Here is a 20,475-nt window from a genome sequence, read left to right as displayed (position 1 = left end):
TCAAAGGCAATGACATTACACTTACCTATAATCCAATGTGAAAAATGCCTTATTGCATCAGCTGCTCCACCTTCTGTGATATCTTCATCCTTGATGATCTTTGTATAATCCAATGCTTGTCATGGTGAAGCATTTAGGACCTTTGGCACATGTGCAGCAATTGCCCATCCTTCCAATCAGATTCTTCTCATACAGAAGCAGGGAATCTAATCCTCCCTCTATGAGAGTTCAGTGGCGTCATGCTGGGTGTGATGACAGCAAATATGTAGACCTTTGCTTTTTGAATGCCGTAAGGGGCATGTTCTCTGGCAAATGCAAAGTTTATATTTACAGAGAAAATGGACAGCATCTATACACTAACATTACAATGGTGTGGTTCTATTGTTTAGAATGTCCCTTTAAAATTAGTTTCCACACCATAGTTAAATGCAAGAGAGATAAGTCAACAGAATTTAAAAAAACTCTGAAAAGTGACAGTTTCCCTTAAAACAAAATTTTAAAAAACCGAGGGATGATATTTGCCAACTATTCACATTTAAGTATGTGTACCCCATTTTATTCAGTGCACTGTGTAGCATGGCACCAACAGAAAATCTTGTCAAATAGATCCTGAGCAGTACTTCAGTATGAGAACAAGGATCATCACAGCAAAAGGCGACTCAAAGTTACATAGAAAAATGATAAGAAAGTAATGTCAAACATCTTAAGGAACAAAAACATTCTATTACTAAGATAAGCCTGGTTTATCACAAAGCCAAACAGAAAAAAGGACGGTAGCAGAAATACACAGCAGGAAAATGCCCAGACTGAAATGACTACGGAACAAACACAATTTCACATACGTGAAGATGTCCATAATCGACTTCTGTTATAGGCAGGAGATCTGATTTAATCCAGACATGGATAATGCAAATGAAGGTTTGCATCAACACACAAGTGCTTTATTTTGTGCAACATTTCTCAAATACATTCTTCCTTCCCAGTGCTTTCCAAAAAAATGGGTGGGTTCAATAGTCAACCCTTTCAAACCTATAGCCATGCCAAAGGCACAGAGGAAACAAGTTTGACGTGGGCACTCTCAACCTATCACTGGCATCCAAACCAATCCTTCCTAATCGGTATTGTGGACGCAAGAAGAGAGGTAATGCGACAGGCAGCCAGGGACAAAATGTCTGGGTTAAAGGGACACTGTAGGCACCCAGCCCACTTCAGCTCATTATAGTGGTCTGGGTGCAGTGTCCCATCACCCTTAACAAGTAATTATGGCAGTTTTTTTAATAAACTGCAATAATTGCCTGCTAGGCTTAACTCCTCCTCTAGTGGTTGTCTACCAGGCAGCCACTAGAGGGACTTCCGGGTCTTTAGGCGACTTTTGGTCGCCTAAATGATGCTGTACATCCTCACGCTATGCAAGAGGACTTCTAGCATCACCGGAATGGAATCCCCATAGGAAAGCATTGAACAATGCTTTCCTACAGGGAAATCCTAATGCGAGCACGGCCGAGGAGTAAAGGCGGACCCTAACCAGCGCCAACGCGCTGGACCCAGGTAAGTTAAAGAAATGTTTTTTAACCCTTTCTGCACCATGGCGGGGGAGGTGGGGGCTTGATGGCGGGGGATGCTATAGTGCCAGGAAAACAGGTTTATTTTCCTGGCGCTATAGTTTCCCTTCAGACTGTTGAAAAATGGTTAAACCATGTAATTTCAGAGAGCGCCCAGGGACGCCCTTTAAATAACATAGGTATTTATTTGTACGGGGAATCCTTCTTTCATAAAGAGAGGTTATATTTTGGGCTAGCTTCTGCAAACAGAATCCAGTTCTAAATTCTGATAATTCTGACAGGCATATGTATATTACATTCTCTTTAAATGTGAAAGATACTGCTGTTGATAAAGTTGAGGTTAGATGAGGATGTAACTAAAACACAATTAAGTCTTTTCTTTGCATATCAACGGTCACATCTGGAATGAAATGAATTCTAAAATTACATATTACATGAGTAGTTACCTGAAGGAAAAATATACACATGCATATATGGATTAAAAAAAAAAATATATATATATATATATATATATATATATATATATATATATATATATATATATATATATATATATATATATATATATATGCTTCTATTCCAATTGCTTTATATGGTAATCTTTCATTTCAATGTTTAGCAAAAATGATCATATTCTAAATGAGGTCATAAGGTTTCTAGAGAACTAAAAATAAAATCAGAGGGAAAAAAAAAACCCAAAGCCACTTATTTGGGGTAAAAAGATTTTTGTAAGTTTCAGGTTTTATTAAATGTATGTGAAAAAAATGTATGTGTTGTTTTTTAACAAATAACGGTCTTCACACAGTGGCAATCAATGATCCATTAGAAGGGGTCCAAAAGTCCTCTTTTAAAGGATTGTTTAAGAATAAGTGTACTACCGTCAAATGCCACTTAACACGCAGCCTGATAGACCCTTTAGAATGTTAGAGATCAGATTGTTTGTATCTGTACTTTTCAGACAGCAGTTTGACTTTTTCCTTCAATGCTGTGCGGCTCGACCAATAGCGGGTGTTCTTAACCTCACTTTTGTGCCTGCTGCGATGAAGGCTCACTGCTGTAAGTCCCCAACCTGTGAAGAGTATAAACTCTGTTTCTGATGAAAAACAGAGCGATTATATAAAAAGCAAAAAGCTGTTTATTGAGGCACAACTTTTAGAAGTGGAAAAACACAGAAGATGCCATTTGAAAGATGACTTTATACATATTTCACTGCTAATGAATTGGTTACATTAACCCGCATGTTCTTTTCTTAGCCTTTTTGACTTCTCTATCAATTATCAATAACATTTCACCCTTAAAGAACATTCGTGTATAGTAATTACACGTTGGGCAAACATTCACTTAATTCTCCCAATACGATTACATACATTGCTGAACATATTCTATCATTTTTCAGAAAAATAAGCGATGCAAAATACATTAAAGGACCACTATAGTGCCAGGAAAACAAATTCTTTTTCCTGATACTATATAGTCCTTAGGTCCCCCCCACCCTCAGGGCCCCCCCTCCCGCAGGGCTGAAGGGGTTAAAACCTTTTCAGCCACTTACCTTAAAGGACCACTCTAGGCACCCAGACCACTTCAGCTTAATGAAGTGGTCTGGGTCCCAGGTCCATCTAGGATTAACCCATTTTTCTATAAACATAGCAGTTTCAGAGAAACTGCTATGTTTATAAATGGGCTAATCCAGCCTCCAGTGGCTGTCTCGACAGCCGCTAGAGGCGCTTGCGTGCTTCTCACTGTGAATATCACAGTGAGAAGACGCCAGCGTCCATAGGAAAGCATTATGAATGCTTTCCTATGAGACTGGCTGAATGCACGCGCAGCTACTGCCGCGCATGCGCATTCAGCCGAAGAGGCGGAGAGGAGGAGAGCTCCCCGCCCGGCGCTGGAGAAAGGTAAGATTTTAACCCCTTCCTCTCCCCAGAGCCCGGCGGGAGTGGGTCCCTGAGGGTGGGGGCACCCTCAGGGCACTATAGTGCCAGGACAACGAGTATGTTTTCCTGGCACTATAGTGGTCCTTTAATCCAGCGCTGGGCTCCCTCAGCACTGGTGACCTCTCCTCCCCCTCCGACGTCAGCTCCCGAATTACTCAATGCTTTCCTATGGACGTTCTGGTGCTCAATGCGATTTCCACATTGAGCATCATGGAAGCGCCTCTAGCGGCTGTCAGGAAGACAGCCACTAGAGGCTGGATTAACCCTGCAATGTAAACATAGCAGTTTCTATGAAACTGCTATGTTTACAGCTGTAGGGTTAAAACCTGGGGGACCTAGCACCCAGGCCACCTCATTAAGCTGAAGTGGTCTGGGTGACTATAGGGGTCCCTTAAGTAAAAATTGGATTTAAAAAACAAACAAACACCACACAGATACACACAGCTGTTTTAGAGAAATGGCAATGTTTAGATTTTATTAACCAACAAACTGAGAGGCAGCCACTAGAGGCACTTCCTTCTTCAAGTTCTGCGTCATCATATATAACGTCGCTGAATGCGAATCATACAGACTGCAGTTGCCCTGTCTAACGGGACGCATGCTCGGCTTACAGTAGGGACATTAAACCAACACTTCCTGAAGTTTGTTTTAAGTGGTGTCAACAATAGAGCCTGGGGGGGGGCGGGGTCTGACTGCAGAGCGGGACGGTCGCAGGTCTCTGCTGCTCCTGCACTCTACAGCACCAAGAACCGGTTCCAGCGGAGCAGAACCCGTGAACCGAATTCCCTTGACTCCCAAACGACTTGGGGTACCGAGACCTACACAATGATACCACTCTCGAGGCTCATCGCACTGTTCCCGCTCGCACAGCCATCGAGGCCTACGCTCGTGGTGGAGGCGGGGGAGACGGCCGCTCTCCCGCCATCCCACCGCGATGGGAGACAAGGCTCGAGCCACCGTTCCCCCCCCTATGGACCGGCGGGGGTCATCCCGGTCCACACCTATCTGACACACTCGGCAACAAGGCCTACGACTGCCCACCCTGGCTGGGGCCCTGTCAATACAGAGCCCAACAACCTGGCGGACGACACACCAAGGCCTCCACCTGCACAACCCCAACTTTCAGAGGTTCTGGGACCGGCTGGAAAAATGCCTCGCCAAGGCCTCCCCTGTCCAGGAAGTACAGACAGCGGGGATGGTGAAGAGGAGACGGAGCGGACCGACCCCGGGTAAAGCTTGTACCCATACGTCTGCAACTACCGCTATGTACCCACCCAAGCCGCGGGTCATTAAGAGGCACCCTCTAAAGCTTCTGCCACCTCGCTGGAAGCCCACCCGCCGCTGGCGGCGGCGAAACACCGGGGCTATCTGCAGCGCCCGTCTAGGGAAAGGCCCAGCCCAATTGCGTTCCCGAGCCTGTGGCACACCGAAGCCGACCCACCAAGAAGCTTGGGGCTGGGGAGAGGTCCCTCCTCTCTCGCGACGACCCTGCTCACTCCAGATCACCCACGCCTCGACCGCCACGCTTCCTATCTCGGGCATTGGATGAAACAGAGACCTGAACACTAGGCCGACACACGAGACCTATCACCATCTTACACGAACTGCCGGCGGGAGAGACAAGCTCCACCACAGCTGAGTACTGCCTAACACCCGGGCGGACATAGACTCTTGTGACCCTGTCACGTTACACATGGACCCACACTTTACCATATCCACACCTTGGCTTTGCTCCTCTCTTTAGACACGCTGTAGCCAGGTCTGCTCTCTATGCCCTGGGCAGACCTCATAAGGGCAGTTGTCTGGCCTCTGCTGAGTGTCCCTAGTCTGACCCTAGCATTTAAAGGGGGCTATCCTCCATACACTTGGTCTCCAGCTTGTAACTAACCGTAACCTTATATGTGTACTAGATATGTATGTTTAAAGCCTGTAATATCACGCATAGCTTAGGAACATTGTGATGCTTGAATAGCGTATAAATCCCTTATAATTAATCGAATGCATCATTGTAGGCTAGTAGTTAACCTGTACTGTCAGTAACACTATGTCTCTTCATGTTTTAACAAGTAAAGATCGCAGTCCTTCCTAAGTGTGAAACACAAACCAGCTTGTCAGCATTAACATGTGTTATAATGATACCTACTAAACGTCACTCTTTTACTTTAGTTAATGTTGTTTTACTTTGCGACACTTAACTTAACCTGAAACGCTGTGTTTATTCATGTTATAAAAAAAATAAAACTATGGCAGTCTTTCTTAGGAGTGCAACACAAACCATCTTGTTAACATTCACGTATGTTATCCCTATGTACCTCCTTTTTCTATTCTGTACCCCATAACGCATATGCCATAATAAAAGAAAGATTTAAAAAAAAAAAAAAAAAAAAACAATAGAGCCTGGGGAAGGAATAAACCCCAAATTACCTTTGAAATTCTTCATTTGTTTGCACATTCTACAACATATCAAAAAATATGTTTTCATCGTAGTTCCTTTTTAACCCACTGCTCTAATAATGAGTTACTTTATTACATCCCATTGACAGATATTATGTTAACAGGGTCATAAATGTGTAAAGCTGCTTATGAATTTCTAACACAAACTCAAAATAAGTAATTCAAATATAGATTTGTAATCACTGAGAACACAGGGTACCAAATTAATTCACAGGTGTGCTTTGATGAGAAGGAAAGTTGCATGATTAAAAATAAAAATACAAGCTGAGAATGCCTATACAGAGAAAAAAAATCTGAATGATTTATACTTGGGAACGAAGATTACTTAAACGCCGATTATCATAACAGACAATTAATATATAAGAGGAATTACATATTTATATAAAGTGCACTTTATTATACTATTGTAAAATAAAGGGCCTAGTCTCTATAGTGGTGTTCTGGGGTGAAATGGTTTGTACCTTTACATTTTTACCGGTGCTCAGTTTTCGGGTGGATCTCTGGCAATTTGCTATATTATCTGAGCCAGGAGGGATCTAACCTACAAACTAATGGGAGGTCAGGGAATGGCTGGTTTAGATTTAAAGGTATTAGAGGAATGTTTTAATGGACAATTTGTTGGCGCTATATAAATATAATGATAATCACTACATTCTTCATAATTCTATTTTTATTACTGACCACAAACCTTAATCACTCACCAGCTGCTTGCAAAACAATATTTGATTCGGAACCCACCCAACAAGACACTTTCCATCAGAACACAACTTGATAAATAATTGCTTTAGTTTCATGTCACTGGGTTGTGATGGCAGTTGTTAAAGTGGCCCTGACACTTTTTTGTTTTGTTTTTTCTCTTCTTAAGCTTTCTGTTTCTTAATGATTATACTCCCTCCTTGGTCACTTGCCTTTATTTATATTGATTATCTTTTATTCCTTGTGTTTGATCTCATTACCTAGAAGCAGCCATTTTGTTCTCTTCTGCCCATGATGTCTGCGGTTTTCCCTTCTCTGGAATGTGTTTATTGATGGATTATTGGTAGATGTGATTGAAACAGAATCTTGATTTAAGCTCAGCCCATTTTTAACTTGACTTCTATACGCAAGGAGAAGTTGCCCCTAATTTTAACTAGTGTGTTTTATGAAAATTATAGGTCTCAGGGGGGGAAACATTTAAAAGATTCAGACAAGTGAGCTATACAGAAGCAGATTAGATTATTTTTTAAAATGCCACACGTGCCCACTCGCTTGCGAGCTCTTTGTTTTTAGGTCATCATGCTGAGGATCTCACTATCTGCTCCTACAGGAGCTATAATCACTATCAGGAGGAGATCCAGGAGCCTCATGCCTGCAGCCGGACGGTCAGCGACTACAGGGGCTCCTGACCCGGGATCTACGAGTCCAGTCTGTGTATAAATTGGCTGTACCATGTCCCATTAAAGATAAGTTCAGTTGTACTCCCAGAGCTATGTGTCGTCTAGTTACTGGGAGGGGAAGAGCCATAATCACTGCTCAGCCCTTGTTTCAGCTCTTGGAGGATTCGGCAGGGAAAGTGCGTGTAAGGACTAGAGCTCCCAGGACTGTGTGTCGTCCGGTCCCTGGGAGGGAATAAAGCTAGTCCCCTATTCTGCTCCAGGACAGAGAGGCTCCAGGAGGACCCCAGTGAAGCCACGGCGACTGAGCAGGAGCGCTGAGCTTTTTTTCCCCCCTGTTCTAGCTAGGAAGCAGTCCTTGGCGGAGGTACCCAGCCGGGGTACAGGGAGCTCCGCTACACATTTAGAATAAAATGGAGCGATAGATGATGAAAACATAAGCAGAAGTAATAGGCGATTTTCAATGTTTTATTCAATAGTGTCATTTTCATTCTGGTTTGATTTTTGTTCTACCATTATACATTTTTTGTTACCAGTTCATTGTACTGATGATGCATTGATCTTAAATCTCCATAATCTCAACACAGGAGGAAGCAGGACAGTGTTGGCCAGCCATTTCAAACAGAGCTTTTGAAATAGCAAGTTAAATATTTTGAACATCATTAGAGCAAAGCTATACCAGAGCTGCATTCATAATGACATTCAAAATGTTTCATTAACTTTCAACTGTTTTAGCAGTTTCAACAGTTTCATTAGGCAATAAAATGGGGTTTACTCACTAAACACTGAATTGTTGGTGAACTGAAAAACTAATGACAAAAACTAGAGCAATAAAAGCTTATAAGCAAACATTCTCTGAGTTATCATTTTATTGAACTTCCATGTTGGTTAAATTTGCATTTAAAATTAAGAGGTGTTTTGCGAACAAAACATTAGGGGTTAGTGTATCTGCTAATCCTCACTTTACGTGGGCTCAACCAATGGAAGAATTCCCAGTATTGTTAAGACTCTAGTTAAGTTACGAGACTAGCTGGGGTGTATTGGATACCACTATAAACCTACACATAAAAGCATTAAAGGGACACTATAGTCACCTGAACAACTTTAGCTTAATGAAGCAGTTAAGCTAAATCCTCTGCTCAATCCTCTGCCATTTAGGAGTTAAATAGTAATTTAGGTGACTATAGTGTTCCTTTAAAGGTTACAAATTGGAGTACAGCAGTCTAATGATGAATTCACTGCAACTACAGCTCACTAGAACAACAACAGTGTTTTTTACTCGCAGGTTTGATATTGTTAAATGTCCGGTTTAATTAATGAAAACAATATCTATTGTTTCTCCATTTAAATAAAGGTTTCAAAACTTCAACCTCCCATTCCGGCTATGTCTGTGTGAAATGTACAATATACCCAGACATGTCAACTTTACCAAAAACCATACTGACAGGACAAAGCAAAAATAGCACTAGAACACCACAGTTTAACCTCAAATCTCTGGGTGCCTTGTATAATTGTCAAAACCATGTCAGCATCAAGGAATGAAAAGCATTCTACATAAATCCATGACAAAAGCATTCATCCGTCCATTCTCTGCTAAACGAATATAAAAAGTGCAGCGTTAGTGGTCAGTTTGTCTTATCCAGTGTATTTTGATTATCTGTATCATTTAGGCTACAAATGAACTATTTCGGTTAGAGTGTAGATTTATAGAACGTCCTATGCAATACTGCTCTTTGTACCTTATAAACTTTACCAACATTCTAATAATGTGCAGCGTTTTTGTGCCTCTCCCTCTACATTAGTATTCTTTTTTGCTTATTTAGAATTCTAAGCTTTTCCAACTATTCCACAGCTTGATATAGAACTGATCCATTTGAAATGGTTTCTTTAACCCCTTAAGGACACATGACATGTCTGACACGTCATGATTCCATTTTATTCCAGAAGTTTGGTCCTTAAGGGGTTAAACCTGAATCTCTAATATTAGATATGAAATGGTTCTAGCAGATCTCAAAATTTTCACTGGTTATTAGTAATTGGCAAGTGAAAGTTCAGCACTGGCGAGTAGAAAATGTACCCCTGGTGAGTGTGCCATGGACACTCCAGGCTTACAGTGACTAGTAACTTTTAAGGCCTGACTAGTAGCATATGATGTTACATTTTAGTCTCCACTCCTTCAAAAAATCGTTAAAAACCCACTTCTTCATAAAATCATATCAATTAAACTGTTAACTGAGCTCCTGACTGATTTCTCTTCTGCAACTGTCCTTAGTCTAATACTATCCTTACCTTACCTTTTGTGTCACTATACCCCACTCCCTCTAGCATGTAAGCTCATTGAGCAGGGCCCTCAACCCCTCTGTTCCTGTGTGTCCAACTTGTCTGGTAACAACTACATGTCTGTTCGTCCACCCATTGTAAAGCGCTGCGGAATTTGATGGCGCTATATCAAATATCATAATAATATAATATAAATCACAAAACATACAAGGCGGTATTTATAGTAAATTATCTTCTGTCCTGTTAGTAATTGCCACTGTGAAATCTTGCAATAAACAACAAAGTATATGTGAAAAAAAAAATGTTTTTATTATCATCACAGAGACATGGATAGGTCATGGGATATAAGCCTGTCCTGTTAATGCATTTTCTAATATACATATACACACACAGATTTACATACTACATACACATATGCAGAGGTTTGGATCTTGGAAAAAGTGATCGTTGTCTTCGCTTATTTGCCGTTGACTATGATTTATTTTGTATTCTTAGAGGACGGTGGAAACATCACCTTTCAGAGCAGCAGTCCCAAGATAGTCTTTATGTAATGTTTGCCTTGGGACATGCAGGTGATGCACAACAGTAAAATTCAGAATATATATTATATAGAAGGCGTATGCCTGAAATTGTGGGAGGGATTTTTATGGCTATTTAAACCCAGCAAATCCCCCTACTCACCTGTCTGCGACGATTTCGGAAATTCGCTTTCATTTCCGTTTTCTCAGACCTCTGACGTCAATCTGCCGCGACGCTCGTACACAGCCCGCCGGTTTCGTGAGTCTCTTTCATCCGCATGGAGGCCGTTCGGCGGTTCGCTCAAACCGTGAGTCCATTCAAATTTTTCTTCCTTTTACACATACGCTCCGTTCGCATTTTTCATCCCACGTATAGCTTCCCGCACACATTTCATTCTCTCTAGCTAGCCTAATGGGTATATATATGTATTAAACCTTTCCTCTCTCTCCCCTAATAAATGACCAGGCAATTTTATTTTTTAAGATAATAATGGGCGAGATGAACTGTGAGGGGCGCCGCTAGCAAGCTGGAAATTAGTCTAGACTGGTGCAGAGAGGCCGTGCTCTGCCGACGGGACGCTGTCATGTTATGCCATTTGGGGCTGTTGCGGGGTTGCTGGGATTGTCGGCGTCCGTCAGAGCTGGATAGTAGCCTGAATGTTCGGCAGTTCAGTGACTACTGAGTGCACGCTGTCTGGCATCGTCTGTGCGATGGGAATCCAGACAGACAGAACGACTGGCATTGCATGGCTAAGGTAGGGAAACATAAGAGCACGTACCCCGGCAAACGTTTACATCCCTTCATTTCGCAAACTCTTTAAAATATTTACTTCTGATAAAATCGTAGACTTCACTGCGAGCACAAACACACAGTTATACAAGCTTTTTAAAAGACCTGGGGTGCTCGTGAAAATATATACAGCCCGCTAGCTGCGTCTTCCATTATATATGGGCACGTTTTAAGACTGTGTACTGCGTGATGTTTGGGCAATGCATAGGTACTCACCTTTTGTTATAACTAATTCCTTATACCAGAGTTGTTACACCAGATGCTGTTCTCCTTCAAGTCCTATGAACCTCAGCACACCCACCGCTGGCAGGGTATTAGGGTTAAATTCAATAGCATCTGGTGCGTGCAGCTCGACACCCCCACGTCTTATTAATCTCTCCATTACTGATATGATTCCGGGTAGACGCTAAAGCCATTAACATTACACTACGGCTCGCTTCTGCCTCTTCCCTAGTTTACCGTTTCGTCCACAGTTTTGCTTTTATTTCCCACTGTTCAGGGCTGCATTACACAAATCGCATAATTGAACGCTCTCTATACTGCTCAGATTACAAGGATAGCCAACATTTGCAGATCTCATCCACGGTACATGTATGAATCACGGACATCGCGTTTGTTTCTCCTGGGCGCATTACGATTATGGCTTGGGAGTCATTTGGCAGGAATGTATACTGCTTGTTAGTCAAAAAGACAGCATTACACATTTCTTCAATCTTTGATTTTTCTTATTGCAGTTACTAAAGTTCACCTCTACAGCCTCATGACCCCTATTACAGTATCATACATCCCAAGTCTCCCTATTTAGGTGGGACAGTCCCTATCTCGGGCCCAAGTCCCTCTTTTTCGTCCTAATGTCCCTCCATATAGTTATGGGATAATGCCGCACAATAAATAGATATATATTTATATATATATATATATATGTACGTATACTTACAATAAGTCTCACAGTGAATAGCACCTATATAAATTAAAAAATATTAAAAAAAATATATATATATTTTTATAATGATATAGTGATTCTGTGATTATATTATACATTATCCCTGATGTTCACGTACGCGGACACACACACTGACATGCTGATATACGGAGACACGCATTGGCGGTTACGGAAATTTGCCTGCTCATTTGGTTATGGCTGAATTTTTGGATAATTGGCTATTCCGACTTTCTTTAACCTGCTCGTCTTTGTGGGGGTCTTTTTAAGCGATGTAGGTACGCGGCGCGCGGAGCGTTGTCTGTACCAGCCCTAATTCATCCTCAGTCAGTGCGGCAATTTGCGTTACGTGTAAAACCCGGCGTACTCCTACGCAGGCAAGCACGCACATTGCTGGACAAATGCATCTACTTTCACATTGCAGTTCTGGCAAGCGAGCCTCGGCTACGGCAGTACGCGTCTAACAATACTGCGAACAAGATCTGCATATATATACACATCATAAACGACAGATATACTCGTCTATTCATATTGCTTTTCGAATCGAGGCCACGGCCTGGCACCACGGGCCCCGAGGGCCATTCATACGTTCATACACGCATCCTGGTTCACACGTCCCGACCATCCGGACCCCACATGCTCACCGGGCACTCCGGTTTCGGTCAAACCATACGATCCTAACTCTTTGCTACCCACGTTTCGTCCTGTAGTATGTCCTCTCTCACTAACTACCCTTCCATCTTAGTTAGCAACTGCTGGCTGTTAGGTTCCTAGGTGTCCACTAGTTGTTATTCTCCCCGGCTTCTTCGCCATAGGTTAGTGGTCCCGCGAGGCCAACTCCCATCCTCATACTCGGAGGTACTACGCCCCTCGGGCCAAATCATAGCTAGTCGCCTCGCATTGTGGCATAGAGAGGGCCTCATCTGTCACTCCCAGTCTATCTTATGTTAACTGTCACCGAGAGGCCGACACCCCGCCACCTCATTCAGTGGCCACGCTACCCCCTCACGCCAACGCATAGATAGAGCCTCTCAAGCCGCTTGGCAACTAGCAGGGCCTCACCCGTCACCAACCTAGTGTAATCGTTTCGCCGCATTGCGGCACTAGCTAGTCAGCCAGCACGCACGCACTCACGCTCGCGCTCCTAGTGAGCTGGGGGGGGGGGGCGGCGCACCCCAGACCCGTCAAGCATAGTCACTATGTTTTAGATCCCTTATCCGCTTCAGGTATCCTAGCGCTTTATTTTCCCGCCTTAGTTTCGATCGTGCGTTACATACTCCTACATCGATGCTAAACGGTATTTCAGGACTATCGTTCTCGGCTACTCCGGTGCTTTCAATACGTTATCTCTTACGGGCAATGAGTCTGCTAGATGCTTAATGCTAGCAGTTCGAGGATTCCTATACATAGACATATACATTCATATGTTACCCCAACCTGTCGCTCACTGGCGATCCTTAGGTACCGCGTATACCACGTGCCCAAACCAAGCTAGGAGACTCCAAGTCCAGCGGTTCCTCCAACAACTTGTTTCAGGCATTTCTTACTTATATTTGGCCTAATTGGTTTGTTGGGTCTCACGTTGCCCTCCACATTGCACGTTGTTCAGATTTGGCCTCGTATTGGACCATCGTCGGGTCCTCCAGGCGCTGACGTGACGCACAGTGACTGCTTCCGGTCTCATGTATTACGGATTTACCGTTTATTTCTTCGCGACGTTTTGGGGGCACTTTGGTACATTGAGTTCTAAATTACCGTTTATCGATTCATACTATCACTCAATTTCCACGTCGGCGTCGCTTATACTAGCAATGCAGGATAAGCTTTAGCGATCTGATGGGACCGGGTGCACAGTATTCCCACTTGTTTCATATCGAACATCGAGGCGTCACTCCGCCTCCATTTTTTGGCCAAACAAATACCATTCGAATCCTTAATCTCCTAATTAGGGACTTGTCTGCACGCCTGACATTCACAGGGTCCTCCATGCGCAGTCAATTCATTTGTCACGCATTTGTCGTGGTTCACGCTTCTCTTTATGTAAGCTTAAGTAGTCCATCGGGAGTTACTTTCGGTCATGCTGGATGTTTTAATTTAAGGCGTAACACCTTATGCATCCTGTTGTACAATCTTTCACAATCTCATGCCTACCAAGTAACTGCTATAGGGTACTTGCTATACGAACACACATCGTCTTCAAGTTTTGTCAAAGCTCCTCTTCAGGTTCCTCTCTCGTGCAAACATTTCCCTACGGTGGGTCACGGCTTTGCATTCTATTCTTCGTTTCACGTCACGGCAGTTTCTTCAGGCGCCTGTTACAGTCCTTTTTCGCTATGGTTTTATGCAGGTAATCGCACGTGTTCGGTCAGGTTAACGCTTTTCCACAAGAGGTTAACACCCTGCCGCGCTTAGATGGTACAAGTCCACATGGCCTAAATCGTAGGTAGGGCTTCTCTCAAACACAGGGCTACTGGCACGGCCTCAACTCTTACGGGATAGTCCTTATCTTCACCTATTGGTTCCATTAGCTAGCGGCTCTACTACACGAGAAAGCTCAATGAGCTTCTGAGTTTTGCATAATTTAAACCTATTACGTTTCCTTCCTCCTCACAGCATGCTACAAGAACTAGCTCCAGGTATCGTATTATCTTTAATAAACGCTAACCCTGACGTCTCAAGTTCCCCTGCAGTTTCCTCCGCTTTAGCCACTTCCGAAGTCCTGAAGTCGGACCTTGCTTAAACGTAACGGTTGAGATAAAAGAACACGCAGTCCAGATTTCCTCCGCAGGTCAAAAAAGGTATCAATCATGCCTGTAGTTAGAATCTATGCAGGTAAGATTTGTCCACTAATACTAAGCAAACGTACTCTACGGCTTACGATATGTGTAAGTATTGTATGTGGTTCAAGATGCTAAAGGCCTTCCGATTATAATGGTTGCTCGTACAATTTTTGCCACATCTCTCAAACAGTTCATGCTATACATTCGCTCCTTGTTTGTTAGTCTTGGCCTCAATACGAAGTTCCTTCTCGGTACATTCATTCCGTGTTAGGGCCGCCACAGCAGCCTCAAGTCATCCAGTTCCAACTCATCTTGTAGAGAAGATGGGTCGCTGGAAGTCCTCGGCATACAACCGGTTCATTCCAAATCCAGAAAGAAATCAGGCTCGCTTTCTATAGTATGTCTAAATGTTTTGTTATGTTTAATAAATGTCACACACTTTTTGGCCCTCTTTTGCAGGCCTAACCTCACGTCGGTTTCGGCACACCTCAACCGACTTTCATATATTAAAAATTACACACAGTTTAATGTGCGCCCCTTCCATAATCCCGTACACAAATAGAAGGCGTATGCCTGAAATTGTGGGAGGGATTTTTATGGCTATTTAAACCCAGCAAATCCCCCTACTCACCTGTCTGCGACGATTTCGGAAATTCCCTCCCACCACACCCTCTTCATATATCATTATACCTGGGTGGGCCCTCTTTTGCAGGCCTAACCTCACGTCGGTTTCGGCACACCTCAACCGACTTTCATATATTAAAAATTACACACAGTTTAATGTGCGCCCCTTCCATAATCCCGTACACAAATATATATATATACATACACACACATACAGCGTGCAAGAGAGAGCATGAGGATTTACTACACCTGGGACAAAACAGGATTCATTAATAGCTTAGAGAACTATGCAAATCTTTTTAGTATTGAATAAAAAGGAACCAGAAAGTGCGTATACTTTATTCTTAATCTATTTCTAATTACAAAGTATTAAAGGTCTCAGACAATTACTTTCTCTGTCTGGTTTGTAAAATCACCCTGAAGGAACTATTGGCTACAACTTGGGTTATCATTAGATATGTTCACATAACTTTTCTTAATCTGCACTGCTAAGATAACCCCTTTTATTTGAGAAAACAGTTCAGAATCCACCATCAAATGCATTAACAAAGTTCCTCTAAGCTAAGTGAACCATCCAAAGCATTTTCATACTAATTATAGTTTTAGTCATGTATCTAATTGTCAAACAGAGCAGATTCCATCTGATAAATCTTTTTTCAGTACAATATGAGACGGGCCATGACTGTAGGTGGCAGCCATCTTTAATTTGGGAAATTAGCAGAAGTCCTCAGTGCCAGTTTCCTGTCACAAGATCATGTATATTCTGGCCTAAAATCAAATACCTGACTATTCCCTAGAGATGAATAAAAAAATGAATGTGGCTAATCAAAGGAGATAAACCGGTTTATAAACTCTGAGAAGGTCAAGACGTTGGTGTAAAAGAAAACATAAAAAGTTAAATAAAATACAAACCAGTATTAATTTTAAAAACTATACTACTAAGTAGTAACAACAGTATCAATATTCATTAATTCCATCCACTAAACTTGGAACGCTCAGGAATTAGAAAAAGAAGGGGAATTGGGGGCACACCTGGAACATGTATTAGATAGTATTAGATAAAAAAAATTATAAAATGCTCACATTGACTATTTTGGAATATCACCAAAATACCAATGCAATCAAAAGATATAACAATGTATGGTCTTGCTAGATCCTCCATAGACATCAGTTTTGTACCCTCATGCGCAAGACTACAGCATTAATGTGGGCTTTTGGCAGTTGGAGCTCCCGAAACGCTGAAGAAGATCTACCGGAAGTGATCGCGCACCTGTGAGGGACATCTTCAGATAAGAAAAACTCACCTTTCCCTGCACCCCCAGACCATCACACTGCAAGTGGAGAGGTCAGCACCAGGGGTCTTTGAAAAATATGCAAAGGCCCCAGAAGTTGACAGAACCACTTTAAGTATGTTGGTTTGGTTCTGTAGATTCCCAGCATAGTAAATATCCCAAGGAGATATATTTAATAATCACCAAATTGTAGTGATTTGAAACAGAATTTGCAAAACTCAGCTGTAGTCACAAGTTGGCTATCTGGGCGAATAGTTTTGCAATTTAGCTTTCAACGAAATACAATTCTGTTTAGTGAACGCATTTCTCTGCATATATTATATTATTTAATTCAGCAACAAATTGGTTGTTGGTGAGAGATGCGTTTGATTAATAATTAACAAAAAACAGCATACCTGTCTCTTACGAACATATTCAATGTGATGCCTATAACAAAATTCTTGATGAAAGGAAGACACCTTCAATGCTAATTATAGGGATTTAGAAGATACCAGAAGAGCTTTCTTCCTTAGAAAAAAAATGGATGCAACAATTTTGACTTGCGCATTAACAAGACATAAAATTCCTCCAAAAAAATTGTCATTTGATCGGGTGAAGTGCAATACGTATGCAAGAATATTTATATACACTATATAAAGTATTAGAAAGTCCACAATCGGACAAAAATACATATTTCCCTTAGTTCAAAGCAAAATTAAAGCAAACATATAAAACAAAAAAAAAACAGTAAAGAAAAAGTCAGTTTTTGTTTTACAGCAAGCATAGAAATACTCAATTGTAGTGTCCTGGATTGAACTTCACCCAAGAGACAACTGATCTATCTGGTCACATAAGTACATTACAGTGGCCATCACATTGCAAGTCACTTAAAATCTGTGACGGAAAAACTTGGCAAAGTCAGATGTTTGTTAACTAAAATTTCCCATGTTGATCACCCATCAATCAAGGCTGCCTGAGTATCTTAGGAAGGGTAGTTCAAAACATGAGTTACTAGATTGGAAATTCGTGTAACGACCACTTACTCAACCAAACCTGAGCAAGGCATGCAAAATACAATATGACAGCAACAATTCACAAATATTGAGAATAGTCTCCATTCACATAAATCATTAAATTGTAGGTCAGACAGTGAAGCTGTCTGTAGAAAGGAAATTAAACTTCCACTGGAAAGTGTCAGAATCAATCAAAAAAATAAATGACAATGAAATACATTACAATAAAAAGGTCTTTTTATTTTATTTAAAAAAAATTACCAAAGGTTAAATATTGAGTTAAAATCTGTCTTTGTAAATAGTTTCATTAAAAACAATTTTTAAAAGGAAATAAAAAAATAAAATGCACCCAATTCAACTCCTTAATGCCAAATAATTAAAGCACTAGGCTAAACATAGTATTTTATAGATGATAAAATATATAGAGGTTATTTATTAAACAATAAATTCACCTATGTTTTAAGCATCATTAAAGAATAATATAAGTTTATAAAAGAAAAAGTAAGATAATATGTCCATTATTTTCTAAGAATAAACCAGCAGATCATTAAAATATATGGTCACAAGATTGACAATTGGAAAGTAAACATTCAATGAACTGGTCCTTATGGCTGCAGCAATAAATATTTCAGTGTGTTAGTATACTGCTTTGACCATTGATCAGGTCACATGGTGAATTCAGACACAGAGGAATTGACTTACTATCCATTAATGTTATATCCATAGAATTAAATGCCCAGTACTGCACTAACATGGACAGCTAGAATAACCTGCCCAGCCTCACTCATTGAAAGCAAACCCATTCACTGGATCAATTCATTTCTAGTCCACAATGAAGGGAGATTTATAGACTTAGCTGAAACTCAGTGAGTGTTTCCAAACTCAGACTCTGTTGTCCATGTGGGACTGAGAGTGCTGGGAGTGGTCATTTCTCCTCTCAGGAAGCATTCACTGGTTTGAGAGGGGATCGCTGGAGTCGAGTTATTACCCTCCCCTGCATGCACTCTCACCTCGTTCCTGCTCAGCCTGCAGGCAGATGGGGATATTCTTCTTCCAACCCGGCATGTTATTCACTCAGAGCTCTTCTCCTGTGCACATAGCAGGCTGGGCTCCTGGGAGAAAGGGGACCAGTACCAGGGAGAGATGGCAGGGGGTAACAGTGAGTGGAAAGCTCTACCTGGATAAAGCAGGGGGTAACAGTGAGTGGAAAGCTCTGCCTGGATAAAGCAGGGGGTAACAGTGAGTGGAGGGGTCTGCCTGGATAAAGCAGGGGATAACAGTGAGTGGAGGGGTCTGCCTGGATAAAGCAGGGGGTAACAGTGAGTGAAGGGGTATGCCTGGATAAAGCAGGGGGTAACAGTGAGTGGAGGGGTCTGCCTGGATAAAGCAGGGGTTAACAGTGAGTGAAGGGGTATGCCTGGATAAAGCAGGGGGTAACAGTGAGTGGAGGGCTCTGCCTGGGGAAGGCAGGGGTACCAGTAAGAAATGGCAGGGGGTAACAGTGAGTGCAGGGCTCTATCTGGAGAAGGCAGGAGATAACAGTGAGTGCATGGGTCTATCTGGTAACGGCACGGGGTAACAGTGAGTGCAGGGCTCTAGCTGTGGGAGGCAGGGGGTAACAGTGAGTGCAGGGCTCTGGCTGTGGGTGGTAGGGGGTACCTGTGCTGTAGCCCCGGTAGTGCAGGGCTCTCTCCGTGGCTCGGTGCTCCGGGCAGGGCAGGAGGGGCTGCAGCAGCACACGGAAGGCACTGGAGGAGGAGGAACAAGTGCACGGTGATAGAGGCACACGGAGAGGGGCAGGACATGGTGTAAGGGGGCAGGACTACAACTACACTCAGCATAGGGAGGGGGGGGCTCGGGGAGAGGTTATCCCTGCCTGCCGGCCATGAGAATTGCACTGAGTGGAGTTTAGGGATGCTGAATGCCCGGGCTTTGAACAATGGGTGGGGGGAGAACTGGAAGCAGTGTGTCTGGAGCATCAGGCGGGGGAGACTGCTGTCACTAAACATTGGGAGAGACTGCTGTCCATAGACATGGGGAGAGACTGCTATCCCTAAATATTGGGAGAGACTACTGTTCATAGTCATAGGGAGAGAATGCTGTCCATAGACATGGGGAGAGACTGCTATCACTACACATTGGGAGAGACTGCTATCCATAGACATAGGGAGATACTGCCGTTCAAAGACATTGGGAGATACTGCTCTCAGACAAAAAACGCAAACATGCTCACAGAGACATACATTCACATGCAAGGATACTCTGTCAGACACACTCTCAGGCACATACACAGGTAAACTGTGCATCAATGTGTATATGTGACACTTTTTTGTTAGTGGGGCCTCATGTTTGAGTTTCGCCTAAGGTCTCATAAAGTCTAGAGTGCCTCTGCTGCTGTTACTAAACATTGGGAGAGACATGGGGAGAGACTGCTGTTACTAAACATTGGGAGAGACTGATGTCCATAGAAATGGGGATAGACTGCTATCTCTAGACATGGGAAGAGACTTCTGTCACTAGACATGGGAAGAGACTTCTGTCACTAGACATGGGGAGAGATTGCTCTCACTAGACATGGGGAGAGACTGCTCTCACTAGACATGGGGAGAGACTGCTCTCACTAGACATGGGGAGTGACTGCTCTCACTAGACATGGGGAGTGACTGCTCTCACTAGACATGGGGAGTGACTGCTCTCACTAGACATGGGGAGTGACTGCTCTCACTAGACATGGGGAGTGACTGCTCTCACTAGACATGGGGAGTGACTGCTCTCACTAGACATGGGGAGTGACTGCTCTCACTAGACATGGGGAGTGACTGTTGTCACTAGACATGGGGAGTGACTGCTGTCACTAGACATGGGGAGTGACTGCTGTCACTAGACATGGGGAGAGACTAATGTCCATAGACATGGGGAGAGACTGCTGTCAC

At 42.7% G+C, this 20,475-nt stretch overlaps 1 protein-coding gene across 1 annotated transcript in view; it reads right to left on the bottom strand.

Annotated features, from left to right (window-relative positions):
• GRIP1 (glutamate receptor interacting protein 1) overlaps window positions 1–18,674 on the bottom strand; it is a 509,652-nt gene extending 490,978 nt beyond the window's left edge. The window contains exon 1 of the mRNA XM_063447052.1: window positions 18,553–18,674. Coding sequence (XP_063303122.1) covers window positions 18,553–18,607 — 55 coding nt within the window. The 5' untranslated portion in view covers window positions 18,608–18,674. The remainder of the gene's footprint in view (window positions 1–18,552) is intronic.
• Window positions 18,675–20,475: the final 1,801 nt, after the last annotated feature.

The sequence above is a fragment of the Pelobates fuscus genome, chromosome 3 (assembly GCF_036172605.1).
Source record: "Pelobates fuscus isolate aPelFus1 chromosome 3, aPelFus1.pri, whole genome shotgun sequence".
NCBI classification, from domain to species: Eukaryota; Metazoa; Chordata; class Amphibia; order Anura; family Pelobatidae; genus Pelobates; species Pelobates fuscus.
The sequence above is the reverse complement of the archived record's forward strand: the minus strand, read 5'-3'. Positions and strand labels throughout refer to the sequence as shown.